The sequence below is a fragment of the Dendrobates tinctorius genome, unplaced genomic scaffold (genome assembly GCF_039654945.1).
Source record: "Dendrobates tinctorius isolate UK_male_01 unplaced genomic scaffold, ASM3965494v1 ptg000081l, whole genome shotgun sequence".
Lineage (NCBI taxonomy): Eukaryota > Metazoa > Chordata > Amphibia > Anura > Dendrobatidae > Dendrobates > Dendrobates tinctorius.
Genome location: NW_027361749.1, coordinates 8,579,233 through 8,597,433, shown reverse-complemented (window position 1 = coordinate 8,597,433; position 18,201 = coordinate 8,579,233). Strand labels below are relative to the sequence as shown.

At 46.7% G+C, this 18,201-nt stretch overlaps 1 protein-coding gene across 1 annotated transcript in view; it reads left to right on the top strand.

Annotated features, from left to right (window-relative positions):
- The first annotated feature begins 204 nt into the window (after window positions 1-204).
- Window positions 205-18,201, top strand: part of GAREM1 (GRB2 associated regulator of MAPK1 subtype 1) — a 156,944-nt gene continuing 138,947 nt past the window's right edge. Inside the window, exon 1 of the mRNA XM_073583731.1 lies at window positions 205-619. Within this exon, the coding sequence (XP_073439832.1) occupies window positions 508-619 (112 nt within the window). The 5' untranslated portion in view covers window positions 205-507. The remainder of the gene's footprint in view (window positions 620-18,201) is intronic.

Below are 18,201 nucleotides of genomic sequence, written 5' to 3'. Positions count from 1 at the left end.
TAGGACGCGCTGTACAGTATATGGCTGAGTATATAGGACGCGCTGTACAGTATATGGCTGAGTATATAGGACGCACTGTACAGTATATACGGACAGTATACACCATGTATAGTGTACTCGCCAGCGCTACCATTGGGCTCTTCTCCATATGAACGACGCTGCAGTCCCCCTTCCCAGCACTAGGTGGCAGACTGGGCCGCTCCCCCGCTCCCGCAGCCGCCTGTGGATGTCAGGAAGTGTTCCCCTTGCAGTGGGATTTGGGCAGGGGAGGAGGCGTCTCCCGGAGCCGCACACCCTGTTGATTAGTCAGCGCGGGTATGGTGTATTCTAGTCCCCGCAGGAGGGAGCGACAACCAGAGCAGCAACTGGAGCCAAAGTGGCCGGTACAGGAGCGGGCACAACCGCGGGCAGGAGCATGACCCCGAGCGGCTGAGGACGGTGCACTAGATCAGCCCCCTGGAGCCCCTCGTCCTGCTGTGTCCCCCTATACGGGGCCGGGGGAAGAACATGGAGCCGGCTGGCCCCTCGCTGAAGGATGTGAAGTGGAGCTCGGCCTCGTTCCCCTTGGACTTGCTGGTGAGCAGTTACCGGCTGCCGCAGCTCGTCCGGCTGGAGAGCGGTAAGTGTCTGCACCCATGTTATACCCTGCACCCATGTTATACCCTGCACCTACACACACTGCACCCATGTTATACCCTGCACCTACACACACTGCACCCATGTTGTACCCTGCACCTACACACATTGCACCCATGTTATACCCTGCACCCATGTTATACCCTGCACCTACACACACTGCACCCATGTTGTACCCTGCACCTACACACATTGCACCCATGTTATACCCTGCACCCATGTTATACCCTGCACCCATGTTATACCCTGCACCCATGTTATACCCTGCACCTACACACACTGCACCCATGTTATACCCTGCACCTACACACATTGCACCCATGTTGTACCCTGCACCTACACACATTGCACCCATGTTATACCCTGCACCCATGTTATACCCTGCACCCATGTTATACCCTGCACCCATGTTATACCCTGCACCTACACACACTGCACCCATGTTGTACCCTGCACCTACACACATTGCACCCATGTTATACCCTGCACCCATGTTATACCCTGCACCCATGTTATACCCTGCACCCATGTTATACCCTGCACCTACACACACTGCACCCATGTTATACCCTGCACCTACACACACTGCACCCATGTTGTACCCTGCACCTACACACATTGCACCCATGTTATACCCTGCACCCATGTTATACCCTGCACCCGTGTTATACCCTGCACCCGTGTTATACCCTGCACCCGTGTTATACCCTGCACCCGTGTTATACCCTGCACCCGTGTTATACCCTGCACCCGTGTTATACCCTGCACCCGTGTTGTACCCTGCACCCGTGTTGTACCCTGCACCCGTGTTGTACCCTGCACCCGTGTTGTACCCTGCACCCGTGTTGTACCCTGCACCCGTGTTGTACCCTGCACCCGTGTTATACCCTGCACCCGTGTTATACCCTGCACCCGTGTTATACCCTGCACCCGTGTTATACCCTGCACCCGTGTTATACCCTGCACCCGTGTTATACCCTGCACCCGTGTTATACCCTGCACCCGTGTTATACCCTGCACCCGTGTTGTACCCTGCACCCGTGTTGTACCCTGCACCCGTGTTGTACCCTGCACCCGTGTTGTACCCTGCACCCGTGTTGTACCCTGCACCCACACACACTGCACACATATACCCTGCATGTACACACACACTGCATCCATGTTGTACCCTGCATGTACACACACACTACACACATATACCCTGCACACATGGACCCACTGCACACCACACATACCCTGCATATACACATAAGCTGGCGTGTGCCCCCGGTGTGTCTGCCCTGCTGGGTGCCTGCATATCACTGCCTATAGGTCATGGCAGGGGGCGCTGCTGGCACATGCACACTACAGGACACCTGGGCACACTGATCCTGACAGCGGTGCCAGTGTGGGCATAGAGCCTTGCCATGGACTCCAAGCTGCTCACACTTTCCATGGCAGCTGCCATGTTTCTGTAAGGAATGAGACCCGGGTACAGATGTGCAGTGTGCGGGCACCATCATCCAGCTGTGCCGTTGTCTCTCTCCAGACATGGGCGCTGTATACTGCTGCATGATGGTGCCAGTCTGGATGCGCTGTAGGTGCAGGATGTGGCATTGCTGGCTGTGGGTGTCTGGTAAAGTAGCCAGCGGCAGATGACTGGCATCACAGATTGTGGCTGTCGTTTGTCCGGTCATGTATCAGATGTTTGGCGCCAGTCGTTCTGGGTATTATCAAAACTATGATCCGTCCAGTCTGAAGAAAGTGGGTGTGATTGTCCTGCTGTGCCCAGACGCAGTGCACATATTATACCCTATATTCTGTTCATATGAAGGTGAGGCTAAAGCTTAGGGGGTTCACGCACCTACTACACCCCCGGCACTACAGGCAGGAGCAGCCCAGAAGGGCAGGAACATCCCTCCCTGGTGCAGGTACAACAGGGGCATCTGTGAGCTAAAAGGGTAACTTGGCGCTAAAAGCCTGCTGTGTGCCCCCTAAGATGTGCCTATGTAGGCTCTGCATGAGTGACCCCATTCACATTGATAAGGGATTGAATACTGCTGCAAATGTCAGCAAACAAGAAAAGAAATGTTCTTCAGCTCTTCTTCCCATGCAGATCCAGCGCTGTCACCCCTGCGGTCCTCCTGGCCTATGTGTACAAGGGGGGCTACACCTGACCCATGGAGCCAGTCACGGGCCTCGCTGCCCATGTACTAAAGTCCTGCTATAACCACGATGCCAGTGGTGCAGACTGCTGCTCGGCGGGCATGAAGAGACCTGGGGACCCCAGAGGGTCCGTAGGGAAAGAAAAGGGAAGAAGGGTTTTCCTTTTTTTGCAGCGTATTTTTACATTTTTTTTTTTTTTTTCAGAAAGCTGGATAATCAACTTAAAAATCCAAAATGATCCCCAGTCCATAGAATAGGGGATACCTTACTGATCGTTGGTGTTGGGACCCCCAGTGATAATAAGGACAGGGCTCTACAGATCTCTGCATGTTTGACCTCTGCTCCATTCATTGTCAAAGGAACTTCCAGAAATGGCAGGACGCTCTCCTTGGCTTTCTCCAGCAGGTCCCATAGACAATGAATGGAGCGCCGCTTGAGCGTGGTCATCTCCGCGCCATTCTAGACAAAACGCTGGTTTCCTGAGCCCTGTCCTTGGGATCCATGTGGTCTCAATTATCGGGTTCCCCTGTGATCAGTGAGTTGTTCCCTATCCCAAATAACGGGGATCACTTACTAGCATGGTAACTCCTTAAATTTTGCAGTGATCTTACTATGGAGCCACAGGGTGACGGAAGCGGCTGTGTACACCCCACATTGTGTGAATGGAGCGTTATTTTTTCCTTCATATTTTTTAACCCTTAATAACATAACTATTTTTTTTAATACTTTGCCTCTCTGTATTTCATGAAACATACGGTTTGTGTTTTCTCATTGATGTGGTTGTACTGGGCCTTTTTAATGCAGAAGAAATTGTATTTTTTGGACTTTTGTGCTGATCTCAATGAGTTACTGTCTAATAACTTCTTATCGGAATTCCGCTCGATGGTAGTAAATCTTGCGCATACATCCCCCGACATCATCCTATGCTTTACCGAGCAATGACTGGACGCATTACACTCTGCTACTGATCCTCCGGTGACTCCGTACAATTTCTCCCTTTATATCTTTCCCTAACTAGAGCGCAGAGTAGCGGCCACGCTGCATTACTGATAGAGGGCCGCCGCTGCCATCTTTGTGCCATGGTAATGACATTTTTGCTAATTTTCTGTTGGCAAAAGAAAATAAATGTCAGAGTCTGAATAGTAAATACAATAACGATCTGGTAATTTTTAGGAATTTTATCATAGTGTTCAAAATCATTCATCTTTATTTATTTGGGGGGGTGGGAGGGGGGTAGTTTGACAAACTGAAATAAAGCTTTTGGGATTTTGTTTGTTTTTACTATTTTGGGTCACAAAACATTTGTCAATTTTTTTTTATTTTTTTTTTAATCTAGGTAATTTTTAATTTTAGCGATTCAAGAACCCCGAAAGCATAGGTTCTCCTGATATTTGGGCCTTAAACTAGATGGAGGCCCGATGCTATTGTATCCGGAGGGCAGTAATGTCACGATGGGGCAGGCTTTGCAGCATTGAGAATCTCATCCCCCCCCCCCCCGTGTGCTCACCAACCTATACACTCTCTCGCACTCTCCCCATGTGCTGACTTCTGTCTGTCTGTCTGTGCTCTCTTCTTTGACCTGTCTACCCAATGTGCTATCCCCCTTGTCTGCTGTCTCTCTCCTTCCTGTGCTGTGTTCTCCCCTCATGTGCTGTCCCATTTGAACTGTCTCTCTCACCCCTGTGTCTGACCGTGTACAGAACATACCACAGCTCCTGGGCAGGGGAGGAAGCAAAAGGCAATACTGACGTTACAGCAGGAGATCACAGAGGATACAATTTAGGAGGTAAAATATTATTTAAAAACAGTGAAATATTATACCTCACAAAATGAATCCTCTGTGATCCCCTGCTGTAATGTCAGTATTGTCTTTTGCTTCCTCCCCTGCCCAGGAGATGTGGTATGCTCCGTACACGGTCAGACACAGACAATTTTTAAAATGATCTTTCATTCGTGGGAAAAACTCCTTAATGTGACCGGCTTCCTCTGCCTGTAGACCCATCGCGCATCTGCTGCCGAGATCAGCAGAATGATTCACTGCGCCTGTGCGGAATTCGCGCAGGCACAGTGCGACAGTGTTCCGCTGGTGGTACCGAGCAAAAGGCTGAGTGTGGTGCGTACGGCGTATAGAGTGTGTGTGTGGTGTGACGGTGTTCGCAATAGGTTGGGACCAGCAGCAGTTTCCATATTGAGACACCAATCATTTGGGTGTCCAAATATGGCGGTCGGTGAACTTCCTCCACTTGGAATTCTAGGATACGGTTACATCTGGACAGAACAGGAAATTAAAACATAAGGCAATTACCATATATATTCGTGTATAAGCCGACCCCCTTAATTTTGCCACAAGACACTGGGAAAACTTATTGACTCACGTATAAGGCTAGGGTGGAAAATGCAGCAGCTACTGGTAAATTTCAAGAATAAAAATAGATACCAATAAAAGTAAAATTAATTGAGACATCAGTAGGTTAAATGTTTCTGAATAGCCATATTGAATCAGGAGCCCCATATAATGCTCCATACAGTTCATTATGGCCCCATAAGATGCTCCATACAAAATATGCCCCATATAATGCTGCACAAAGGTTAATAATGGCCCCATAAGATGCTCCATTGAATAATATGCCCTGGCCCCATAAGATGCTCCATTGAATATGCTTCCATATGCTGCCCCATAAGATGCTCCATTGAATATGCTTCCATATGCTGCCTCCATAAGATGCTCCATTGAATATGCCCCCATATGCTGCACCCATAAGATGCTCCATTGAATATGCCCCCATATGCTGCACCCATAAGATGCTCCATTGAATATGCCCCCATATGCTGCACCCATAAGATTCTCCATTGAATATGCCCCCATAAGATGCTCCATTGAATATGCCCCCATATACTGCCCCCATAAGATGCTCCATTGAATATGCCTCCATATGCTGCCCCATAAGATGCTCCATTGAATATGCCTCCATATGCTGCCCCCATAAGATGCTCTATTGAATATGCCTCCATATGCTGCCCCCATAAGATGCTCTATTGACTATGCCTCCATATGCTGCCCCCATAAGATGCTCCTTTGAATATGCACCCATATGCTGCCCGCATAAGATGCTCCATTGAATATGCCCCCATATGCTGCCCCCATAAGATGCTCCATTGTATATGCCTCCATATGCTGCCCCCATAAGATGCTCCATTGAATATGCCCCCATATGCTTCCCCTATAAGATGCTCCATTGAATATGCCTCCATATGCTGCCCCCATAAGATGCTCCATTGAATATGCCCCCTTAAGATGCTCCATTGTATATGCCTCCATATGCTGCCCCCATAAGATGCTTCATTGAATATGCCCCCATATGCTGCCCCCATAAGATGCCCCATAGATTATGCCCCCATATATTGCTGCTGCCGCTACCATTCTAAAAAAAAAAAAAAAAAGACATACTCATGTCTTGTCCCTGGGGGCAAGGTGCCGGTGTGCTGAGCAGGCGGACACCGGCGCGCTATGGGGGACAGTTGTCGCCGCTGGCTTAGGACCCGGCACCTGAGATATTCACCTGTCCTCTGCTGCCTGAACGTCACTGCCAGAGGGAACTCAGCGGGCAGACAGCGGCGAGCAGCGTTTGAACCGGGACAGGTGAATATAGCATATACTTATCTCTCCCTGGCGCGGTCTCTGCAGCCCTCCTCTTCTCCCACGTCTCCCTTCCTTAAGTGGTCACGTGGTACCGCTCAAAGTCATAAATATATGCATATTCATGACTTTAATGAGTGGTACCATGTGACCGCTGTAGGAATGAAGGGAGACTGTGGGACAAGCAGGGGGGCTGCAGAGACGCGCCGGGGGGGAGGGAGTCAGTATGATATGACACCCCCGCTCCACTTCCCCCACCTATCCCCTGGCTATATGACTCGCGTATAAGAAGAGAGGGGGACTTTCAGCCCAAAAAATGGGCTGAAAATCTCGGCTTGTACGCGAGTATATACGGTATATAGATATATTCATTATTAAATGAAGTGTTTTCTTTGTTTTGTGTTTTTTTTTCTTTATATAGAACATAGTGTACTTACAGGAGACAAAGCCAACATTTTTGTAACCTTAGAAAAAAAATATTAGCGTATGGAATCTGGTGGAAACATGAGGAATACGCAGCTATGCAGGGCAGGAGCTGCGGACAGTGATGATCATGGTCCTCTTACCTATATTTATACCTTATCTGTCAAAAAACTTTGAGGTTGCCCCTCATTGCTTTAAATCATTATACCTGTATTGTGGAATTTGTTATATATTTTTCTTTTTTAACATGGTTTTATAAAGTATTTGATAAAAGTAATGTTTTGTATGGCTATGGTCCAGGGATGGGGATTTTACCTATGATTCAAATGATGACGATCAGCAGTAGAGCAAACTTCTTCTATAATGCAGCACTGCGCTGCTGAACATCAGCGAAACATGGAGCGGCGGCAACTGAAGGACACCAATATGCTCTGATAACACCTCATCCGAGCGTGTTCGCTCATCACTAATTACCTGCTATATGCATTGTTGTTATTAGTAGGGAAACCCAAAAATCTGCTGTTTCATAAAGCAGGTGCTGCACAGTGGCCATGTCTGCTTCGGTTCCGGTGGCTAGAGACAACTACTACAAGAACTCCGTATCAGCAACGTCCTGCGAATGGAGTGGCCCATCACACTTGTGTTCAACTGGTTAATAAAGATGCATATGGGCGATCTAGAAGGACCCTGCATAATGATGGGTTGCAAAGAGTGGCACTCAGTATTAAACTTCATAAGCAATTTATCGTTCTTCCGGGTAAAAGTATCCTGTTATCTATACATTGTGTGAATGGTAATGGCAGTCCGCCTATTGGGAGCCCCCACACAACTCTCCATGTAAGAGGGCTCGCTCGTGTTTTGTAATTCCCATAGAGACAGCACAAATACCTGACCGTTGCTCTTACAATCTCTTCATCACCATGGTTGGTGGGGGACACCTCATTGTAGGTATCTTAGGGGGTTCCAGTGTTGCTCCAGACAGCCAAAGGTTTATCACCTAAACTTCCTTCGCCAATAATCCTTTATGATAAAAACAGCTAAATCGTTCCCTGGAAATGTATGAATTAGACATATTTTGAAGGTGCCATAAATATGTATTTGATGATTCCGGGAGCCGTGGGTGATAATCTTCTGGCAGGAGAGGCTGTGTGCATCACTTTCTGCATTGAGCATTTTATAGTACAGGGCAACCCTGTAATAACAGGACATGATGAGCTATTCTTTGCAGCAGTTCTTGGTTCTAGCTCAGGGCTTCCCAAATTCTAAGGCACTTTTTTTTTTTTTTACTTAAAGGGGGTGTCCAGATTTTAAATGAAAGTCTGCAGTCATGTTATGTGACTGCAGACTTGTGAATCCTTCCATGTGACCTTAAGGTCATGAAATTCAGTCTTCTGGCCACATTTCGGCTAGACATGTGCGGCCTTGCTCCATTCACATGTAAAATTGTCTTCACATTGTGAAATATAAGTTGGTCATGAGACATGCCTAACCTAATAATGGGCAAAGGCTGGTATGTTGTCTGCCAGTTTCTGAGATAACTGGGAATATTAGCATTTACCCTTTCCGTTACATGCTGAGTTTTCCTTTGTGAATCGCCTATATACACTGCTCAAAAAAATAAAGGGAACATATAAACAGAATATAACTCCAAGTAAATCAAACTTCTGAGAAATCAAACTGTCCACATAGGAAGCAACACTGATTGACAATCAATTTCACATGCTGCTGTGCAAATGGAATAGACAACAGTTGGAAATTAATGGCAATTATCAAGACACCCTCAATAAATGAGTGGTTCTGCAGGTGGGGACCACAGACCACATCTCAGCACCAATGCTTTTTTGAATGTTGGTTGTGCTTTCACACTCATGGTAGCATGAGACGGACTCTATAACCCACATAAGTGGCTCAGGTAGTGCAGCTCATCCAGGATGGCACATCAATGCGAGCTGTGGCAAGGAGGTTTGCTGTTTCTGTCAGCGTAGTGTCCAGAGGCGCTGCCAGTACACCAGGAGACGTGGAGGGGGTCGTAGGAGGGCAACAACCCAGCAGTAGGAACGCTACCTCCGCCTTTGTGCAAGGAGAAGCACTGGCAGAGCCCTGTAAAATGACTTCCAGCAGGCCACAAATGTACATGTGTCTGCACAAACGGTTAGAAACAGACTCCATGAAGATGGTCTGAGTGCCCGACGTCCACAGATGAGGGTTGTGCTCACAGCCCAACACCGTGCAGGACGCTTGGCATTTGCCACCGAACATCAGGATTGGCAAATTCACCACTGGAGCCTTGTGTGTTATGATTGAGTCACCGTAGGAGGCAGACACAAAAATAGAAGCTACGTCCAGAAAACCAGAGAAGTTGGCAACTATCAGATTGCAGACCCCTGAACCTATCAACACAACTAGCAGTAGCCGTGGGGGGTTCCTACGATGCCCTAGACCCCTCGATCACAGCCGGAGCGCTAAATAGCCTAAAGACAGAAAAGGAAATCTAAACTGCCCCAGAGCAGACCCCAAAGTAAAAGGCAGCCCCCAACATATAATGGCGGTGAAGCAAGATGAAAAAACTCACAGATAGAAAGATAGGCTGAGCAAACGATGGGGCCCAAGCTAACTAAACAGAACAGGAAAGGAAGGTTGCTGTCTGCAATCTGCCAAAACCCTATCAAAGACATAAGCCAACAAGCTGATATGGAAAAAGACCCTGAAGCAGCTAGGCTTCAAAAACTAAATCAGCACTCAGGTATTTTCAGAAGACAGAGCTAAAAGAATTCAGCACACCCCAGCAGGGAATGGCAGAAATCCAGAAAAACAAAGCAAAACAAAGTCAAAGCACAAATGCAAAAAGCCGAGCAGAAAACTTAGCTTTAGAAGAGCAGGAATTCAGACTGGTCTCAAAGGATCCCACAGAGAAATCACCCGCAGGGTAGAAGGGCGTCGGCAGCCTTATATCCAGTCAGTAACTCCACTCAGCCAGTCATCATAATCAAGCTCAGGTGTTTGATAATCAGGCTCACTACCTTTCTTTACCAGAAGAGGGAGTTCCTCGGGCCTCAGTAGTGAAGGGGAAAATGAACTCACAACACTTGTGCTCTTCACAAATGAAAGCAGGTTCAAACTGAGCACATGTGACAGAGTCTAGAGATGCTGTGGAGAGCCATCTGCTGCCTGCAACATCCTTCAGCATGACCAGTTTGGCAGTGGGTCAGTAATGGTGTGGGGTGGCATTTCTTTGGAGGGCCGCACAGCCCTCCATGTGCTCGCCAGAGGTAGCCTGACTGCCATTAGGTACCGAGATGAGATCCTCAGACCCCTTGTGAGACCATATGCTGGTGCGGTTGTCCCTGGGTTCCTGTTAATGCAGGACAATGCCAGACCTCATGTGGCTGGAGTGTCAGCAGTTCCTGCAAGATGAAGGCATTGAAGCTATGGGCTGGCCCGCCTGTTCCCCAGACCTGAATCCAGTTGAGCACATCTGGGACATCATGTCTCGCTCCATCCACCAACGTCACGTTGCACCACAGACTATCCAGGAGTTGGTGGTTGCTTTAGTCCAGGTCTGGGAGGAGATCCCTCAGGAAACCATCCACCGCCTCATCAGGAGCATGCCCAGGCATTGTACAGTAGGGAGGTCATACAGGCACGTGGATGGCACACAATACTGAGAATCTTTTCCTTGTCATGAAGCATTTCCACTGAAGTTGGATCAGGGTGTAATTTGATTTTCCACTTTGATTTTGAGTATCATTCCAAATCCTGACCTCCATGGGATATTCATTTTGATTTACATTAATTATGTTTTATTGTTCTGAACACATTCTACTATGCAATGAATAAAAATTTGCAACTGGAATATTTCATTCAGAGATATCTAGGATGTGGTATTTTAGTGTTCCCTTTATTTTTTTGAGCAGTGTATATCTTTAATGCAATGAAAACACCTGCACAATGAAGTGACCTAGAAGAATCTCTGCAGTGAAGTTATTATTCAATGTCCAGCGCCAATGCTGCCTCCTGCTTGACTGATGGCTCCTTTGGCTGACGTCACACTGTTTAGAGGCTGTTAGTCAAGCAGGAGGCGGTGCTGAGTGGTGAATAGAGCTGGAGTGACAGGCTTCTTCAGCCTCATTTGCAAATAAATTCAAACGCTGTTTTCTCAGTAACGGACTTGCCTATGAAATGGCTACAATATAAATAATTTGGGGGTTGAAATCCATCTGACCTGCTGATTGATTCCCTTTAAACCACTTGACATTTTTCTGTGTCTAGCCACTGTATTTTGCGCCTTCCATTTCAGATATAAGAAGTATGTAAACTTTGAAAAGCGTTAACAAAATAAAATACTGCAAAACAATTTTGTGTGTACCTTGACTTACCTTTCCACTTACCAGCAGCCATGACAGAAGGGTCTTATAGGCGGTAAGTATACTGGAATGGGGTAGTGTGCGTATAGGGAAGGCGCCTTACAAACAAAACACAAATGTCATGTGATTCCGAGGTTACAACATCCTCTGAATTTGGCTTTGCTGCCTCTTTTGGCGGTGGAACTTTTCTTTTTGGGTACATCAGGCCATTTTATGATTGGACTGGTTTTATTTCTTTTCTATAAAGACCTGCCATGGTTAATAATTCAGTTTATTATGCAGAATAAATGGCTTTACACCGCATGTACGAAGGAAAATAGATACTGAGTGTAACTTTTGCCTACTGACATCTATTGATTTCTCTGCATATGGAAAAAGCCGTGCCAGGAAATGCACATTATGACATGTTGGTTTCCTGTCCTCTTATGATCACTTTGAAGGATCAATGTAGGGTCCCAATCTCCTCCTTGTGTACTGTTATATGATCAGTCCTTGTAATGCATTATATGATTAGTATTAATATAATGCGCCCATTTAAAATGATGGATATTGATCAATGTGATCGTAGAAGCGCATTTTCTCAAATTGTAATTTATTTATTTTGCACTGTGGCACTGGCTAATTAAAAATATGTATAGTTAGGTCCATATATATTTGGACGGAGACAACATTTTTCTAATTTTGGTTCTAGACATTACCACAATGAATTTTAAACAAAACAATTCAGATGCAGTTGAAGTTCAGACTTTCAGCTTTCATTTGAGGGTATCCACATTAAAATTGGATGAAGGGTTTAGGAGTTTCAGCTCCTTAACATGTGCCACCCTGTTTTTAAAGGGACCAAAAGTAATTGGACAGATTAAATAATTGCAAATAAAATGTTCATTTCTAGTACTTGGTTGAAAACCCTTTGTTGGCAATGACTGCCTGAAGTCTTGAACTCATGGACATCACCAGACGCTGTGTTTCCTCCTTTTTGATGCTCTGCCAGGCCTTCACTGCGGTGGTTTTCAGTTGCTGTTTGTTTGTGGGCCTTTCTGTCTGAAGTTTAGTCTTTAACAAGTGAAATGCATGCTCAATTGGGTTGAGATCAGGTGACTGACTTGGCCATTCAAGAATATTCCTCTTCTTTGCTTTAATAAACTTCTGGGTTGCTTTGGGTCATTGTCCATCTGTAGTATGAAACGACGACCAATCAGTTTGGCTGCATTTGGCTGGATCTGAGCACACAGTATGGCTCTGAATACCTCAGAGTTCATTCGGCTGCTTCTGTCCTGTGTCACATCATCAATAAACACTAGTGACCCAGTGCCAGCCATGCATGCCCAAGCCATCACACTGCCTCCGCCGTGTTTTACAGATGATGTGGTATGCTTTGGATCATGAGCTGTACCACGCCTTCGCCATACTTTTCTCTTTCCATCATTCTGGTAGAGGTTGATCTTGGTTTCATCTGTCCAAAGAATGTTCTTCCAGAACGGTGCTGGCTTTTTTAGATGTTTTTTTTTAGCAAAGTCCAGTCTAGCCTTTTTATTCTTGATGCTTATGAGTGGCTTGCACCGTGCAGTGAACCCTCTGTATTTACTTTCATGCAGTCTTCTCTTTATGGTTGATTTGGATATTGATACGCCTACCTCCTGGAGAGTGTTGTTCACTTGGTTGGCTGTTGTGAAGGGGTTTCTCTTCACCATGGAGACTATTCTGCGATCATCCACCACTGTTGTCTTCCGTGGGCGCCCAGGTCTTTTTGCATTGATGAGTTCACCAGTGCTTTTTCTTTCTTTCTCAGGATGTACCAAACTGTAGATTTTGCCACTCCTAATGTAGCAATTTCTCGGATGGGTATTTTCTGTTTTTGCAGCTTAAGGATGGCTTGTTTCACCTGCAAGGAGAGCTCCTTTGACCGCTTGTTTCCTTCACAGCAAAACCTTCCAAATGCAAGCACCACACCTCAAATCAGCTCCAGGCCTTTTATCTGCTTAATTGAGAATGACATAACGAAGGGATTGCACACACCTGTCAATGAAATAGCCTTGGAGTCAATTGTCCAATTACTTTTGGTCCCTTTAAAAACAGGGTGGCATATGTTAAGGAGCTGAAACTCCTAAACCCTTCATCCAATTTTAATGTGGATACCCTCAAATGAAAGCTGAAAGTCTGAACTTCAACTGCATCTTATTTGTTTTGTTTAAAATTCATTGTGGTAATGTCTAGAACCAAAATTAGAAAAATGTTGTCTCTGTCCAAATACATATGGACCTAACTGTACATGTTTTAGTATTGCTGTGTATTGTCCTTATGCTGCTGCTTCCGTCTGTTCCGTGTGTGTCCTGGAGACATCATGGCAGCTAATCTCCAACTCACTAGCTCAGAGAGAACTCAAAATTACTGCTTTTCAGTAAATATCTTCGTGATGAAAACAGCAATGCAATCACAGTAAAGTTTTCTAGTTAATCGGGTCATTAAAGAGTTAATACTTCCCAATCTGCTTTTTCTGCCGGTTTAATTTCCTAGCTCTCACCCCCACAGTCTATTTAATGGCAGTTTTACGCATCAAGTAATTAGGTGATAGGGTGCGCTGCGTTGAGCAATTTGGCAAAAAAACATTGAAACTTGTGTAAATGATGTGGAGAATGTGACCTTGACTGTTGGAACCAGCGAGTGACTATTGTTTCATTGTCCTAAAGTCAGAACGTGCCGGTCACGGCGGTAGAGGATCGATACGTAACCTAACTAACCACTGTACATACAGCATTGTGCTGCAGCTCATGGGTGTCTGGTTACACGGGCTCACCGCTTATTGGGGGGATATCGCAGTGTTGTGAAAAACTATTTGCCTCTGAACAATTTTTGCTTTCTATCTTGCCACTCTGTCAACTTAAACGTTTTACAAAATACAAATATTTTTAATTTGAGCTTCACCACAAAATGCAGCTTTTATTTAGTTTCATAGCTTTTAATGTTGAAGGTAAACTTAAGTCCATTGAGTTCAACCCATAGCCTACCACGGGGCAGACATTAATAATTATAAATAAAAATTCCTTCCTGACTCCATATACTGCAATCAGACTAGTTCCCAGGATCAGCGTCCCATCTCAGAAAGTAGTGCAGATAACTTGTAATATTATATTTAAAAAAAAAAAAAAGCCATCCAGGTCCTCCTTTTGAATTTTAGTAATAATTCAACCATTACCACCTCACGTGGCAGAGAGTTCCATAGTCTCACTGCTCTTACAGTAAAGAATTGCCATCTGCGATAAATGATTAAACCTTCTTTCCATTAGACCAATGATGTCAAACTCAAATATACAGAGGGCCAAAGTTAAAAGCTTGGACAAAGTCGTGGGACAACCTTGATATTTATTAAAAAAACAAAAAAAAAAAAAAAAAAGGTCTACAATTGAGGAAGTGAAGAAGTTTTTTCTTATCAAATATGACTATGAACTTTTTTCATATGGAAAAACATTCGCACTAAGTACATTTTAAGTAATAGATTTTAGAATAAAATATTGGAATAATGTTATGTAAGAGCAGTAGAAAGCATATGGCCTACCGTAACTTAAATATGTAATAACTAAAGATAAAAACAAACCTTGAATAATGCAGTTAAGTATGAAACCAACAAAAGTGCCCCTAAGCACAGTATGATGCCCCCACAGTGAATTCCTCCACAGTAGCTTCCACTCACATGGTATGATGACCCGACTTTAGTTCCCTAAATCAGTACACCCTGCAAATTATAGTGACCCCCATCACCGTATGATTCCAGAAATGTAATCCCCACACAGCCCTTCATGGCTCCACGTACTGCTCCGTACAGTGTGATGGCCCCGCTCAGCGCTCCGTATAGTGTGATGGCCCCGCTCAGCGCTCCGTATAGTGTGATGGCCCCGCTCAGCGCTCCGTACAGTGTGATGGCCCCGCTCAGCGCTCCGTACAGTGTGATGGCCCCGCTCAGCGCTCCGTACAGTGTGATGGCCCCGCTCAGCGCTCCGTACAGTGTGATGGCCCCGCTCAGCGCTCCGTACAGTGTGATGGCCCCGCTCAGCGCTCCGTACAGTGTGATGGCCCCGCTCAGCGCTCCGTACAGTGTGATGGCCCCGCTCAGCGCTCCGTACAGTGTGATGGCCCCGCTCAGCGCTCCGTACAGTGTGATGGCCCCGCTCAGCGCTCCGCACAGTGTGATGGCCCCGCTCAGCGCTCCGTACAGTGTGATGGCCCCGCTCAGCGCTCCGTACAGTGTGATGGCCCCGCTCAGCGCTCCGTACAGTGTGATGGCCCCGCTCAGCGCTCCGTACAGTGTGATGGCCCCGCTCAGCGCTCCGTACAGTGTGATGGCCCCGCTCAGCGCTCCGTACAGTGTGATGGCCCCGCTCAGCGCTCCGTACAGTGTGATGGCCCCGCTCAGCGCTCCGTACAGTGTGATGGCCCCGCTCAGCGCTCCGTACAGTGTGATGGCCCCGCTCAGCGCTCCGTACAGTGTGATGGCCCCGCTCAGCGCTCCGTACAGTGTGATGGCCCCGCTCAGCGCTCCGTACAGTGTGATGGCCCCGCTCAGCGCTCCGTACAGTGTGATGGCCCCGCTCAGCGCTCCGTACAGTGTGATGGCCCCGCTCAGCGCTCCGTACAGTGTGATGGCCCCGCTCAGCGCTCCGTACAGTGTGATGGCCCCGCTCAGCGCTCCGTACAGTGTGATGGCCCCGCTCAGCGCTCCGTACAGTGTGACGACATTTGCATAGGACTCCATGCAGTATAATTGGGCCCACAGTAAAAAAAAAAAAACTTGCCTCTCCTCATGTCCCTGCTGCCCTGGTCTCGGCAGGGAGCACCCTGTAATTCTTCACTGCTCGGCACAGCTGCCGCATTGTAATGACGTCACCTTGCCCGCAGCGCTGAGACGTCAGATGCAGAGGAAGAATGACAGTGGAGGGAGCGTCGGCTGACACTCCTTCCTCTATTATTGCTTTCAACTGCATCCAGGATGCTGATAGAGGTGAAAGTGCGATGAGGGTCTTCCCATGGAGGGGGACAGGAGGCCCGACCGGCTTCGTAGGCCAAATTTACTCTCCCTACGGGCCAGATTTTGATATACTGTATGTACTCTAGATGTAGAGGATGCCCCCATGTCCCTGTTTTTGGCTTAATTATAAAAAGATCATTAGAAAGATCTCTGTACTGTCTCTTCATATATTTGTACATTGTAATATCGCCCCCCCAAAGCCGCCTTCATTTTTCCAAACTGAATAACCCCAAGTTTGATAATCTGTCTTGGTATTGTAGTCCACCCATTCCCTTAATAACCTTGGTCGCTCTTCTCTGTACCCGCTCTACTTCAGCTATGTACTTGTACACCAGAGACCAAAATTGTACACAGTATCTACTTGTGTAGAGGCAAAACTATTTTCTCGTCCTGAGCATCTATGCCTCGTAATGCATCCCATTATTTTATTAGCCTTGGCCGCAGCTGCCTGGCATTGGTCTCTAAAATCGAATTTGCCATCAACCCATACACCAGTCTTTTTCCGTGACAGTTTTACCCACTATTTTACAATGTGGACATCTCATTTAGGGGAGATAAGATGTATTTACAATCGCTGTTACCCATGTGAAAAAGTATTGTAATTGCCCTAAATCTAATAACTGATTGTGCCACCCTTGGCAGCAATAACTACTATCACGCAATGGTGATAAATTAAAATATTCTGATTTAATCTTCTTTTAGAATTGATGTGTTTTAGCATGAATTGACCATGTAGTAGGAGTCAAGTTAGGACGATCTCCATTACTCTAAAACCTTTATTTTTGTTTCTTTTGAGCTACTCAGAGGTGATCGTTTGTGTGCTCCAGACCATTGTCTGCTGCCTATCTCAACCTCGCTTGTGCTCTGGGATGTGAGCTGACAGGCAGGCACTTTGCTTCAGTATTTTCTCATAAAGGGCAATAGTAGTTTACATTTTGCATCTCTCCCACGGATCCCATTCTGGAGTCTCAGATGGAGCAGTTGCAAAACGCTTATCGGGTATGAAATAGGTTGGTGAGACTATTTAAAGCGAACCTGTCACCAGGTTTGGCTGCTATAAGATGTGGCCACCGTCTTTCAAGGCTGATATACAGCATTCTATAATGCTGTAGATAAGCCCCTGATCCAACCTGCAAGAAAAGAAAAATAACTTATTATAGCCACCTGCGTGGCGGTCCGGTGCGAAGGGTGTCGCAGGTCCGGCGCCTCCCATCTTCTTGCGAAGCCGCCCTCCTGCTTGCTTCATCGCTCCCCGGCATTGCGCTCCTGCGCAGGCGTACTTATCTGCCCTGTTGAGGGCAGAGCAAAGTCTTCAATGCGCAGGCGCTGGGCCTACCTGACCTTTTCCAGCGCCTGCGCACTGCAGTACTTTGCTCTGCCATCAATAGGGCAGATAAGTACGTGAGCGGCGCTCATAGCCATTCAGCGGCGACAACCACAGCAGACTCCCGAGTTGTCATGCCAACACATGGCCCCCTGCGATCATGTGCTTGGGGTGTAGATGAGGGGAACTAAGACACACATCCGGTTTGCGCAAGTTAAATGGCGCTGTCAGAGATTGACAGTGGCAGTTAACTAGTTAACAGCCGCGGATGAATCGCGATTCCACCCTCGGCTGTTGGGGCACATGAAGGCTGATCAGATCAGCCGTCATGTGCCGGGAAAAGTGTGGGCTCATCGCCAGAACCCGCTTCAAAGAAGGGGAGGCGACCTATGATGGATATAAACATCATCAGGTTGTTAATGGGTGAAACGCCTATATATATTTGCTTGAGAACGGCTCCAGAAAAACAAAAATTACAATGGTGAGCCTAAGTGTCACATCTGAAATGGGACAATAATTATGCTTTGGCTTTATAGCGCTCTCATATTCCACAGCGCTTTACAGACTTCATCATCGCTGTTCTCATTGGCACTCACAATCTTAGGTCCCCTATCCGTATATCTCTGGAGTGTGGGAGGAAACATTGGGAGAA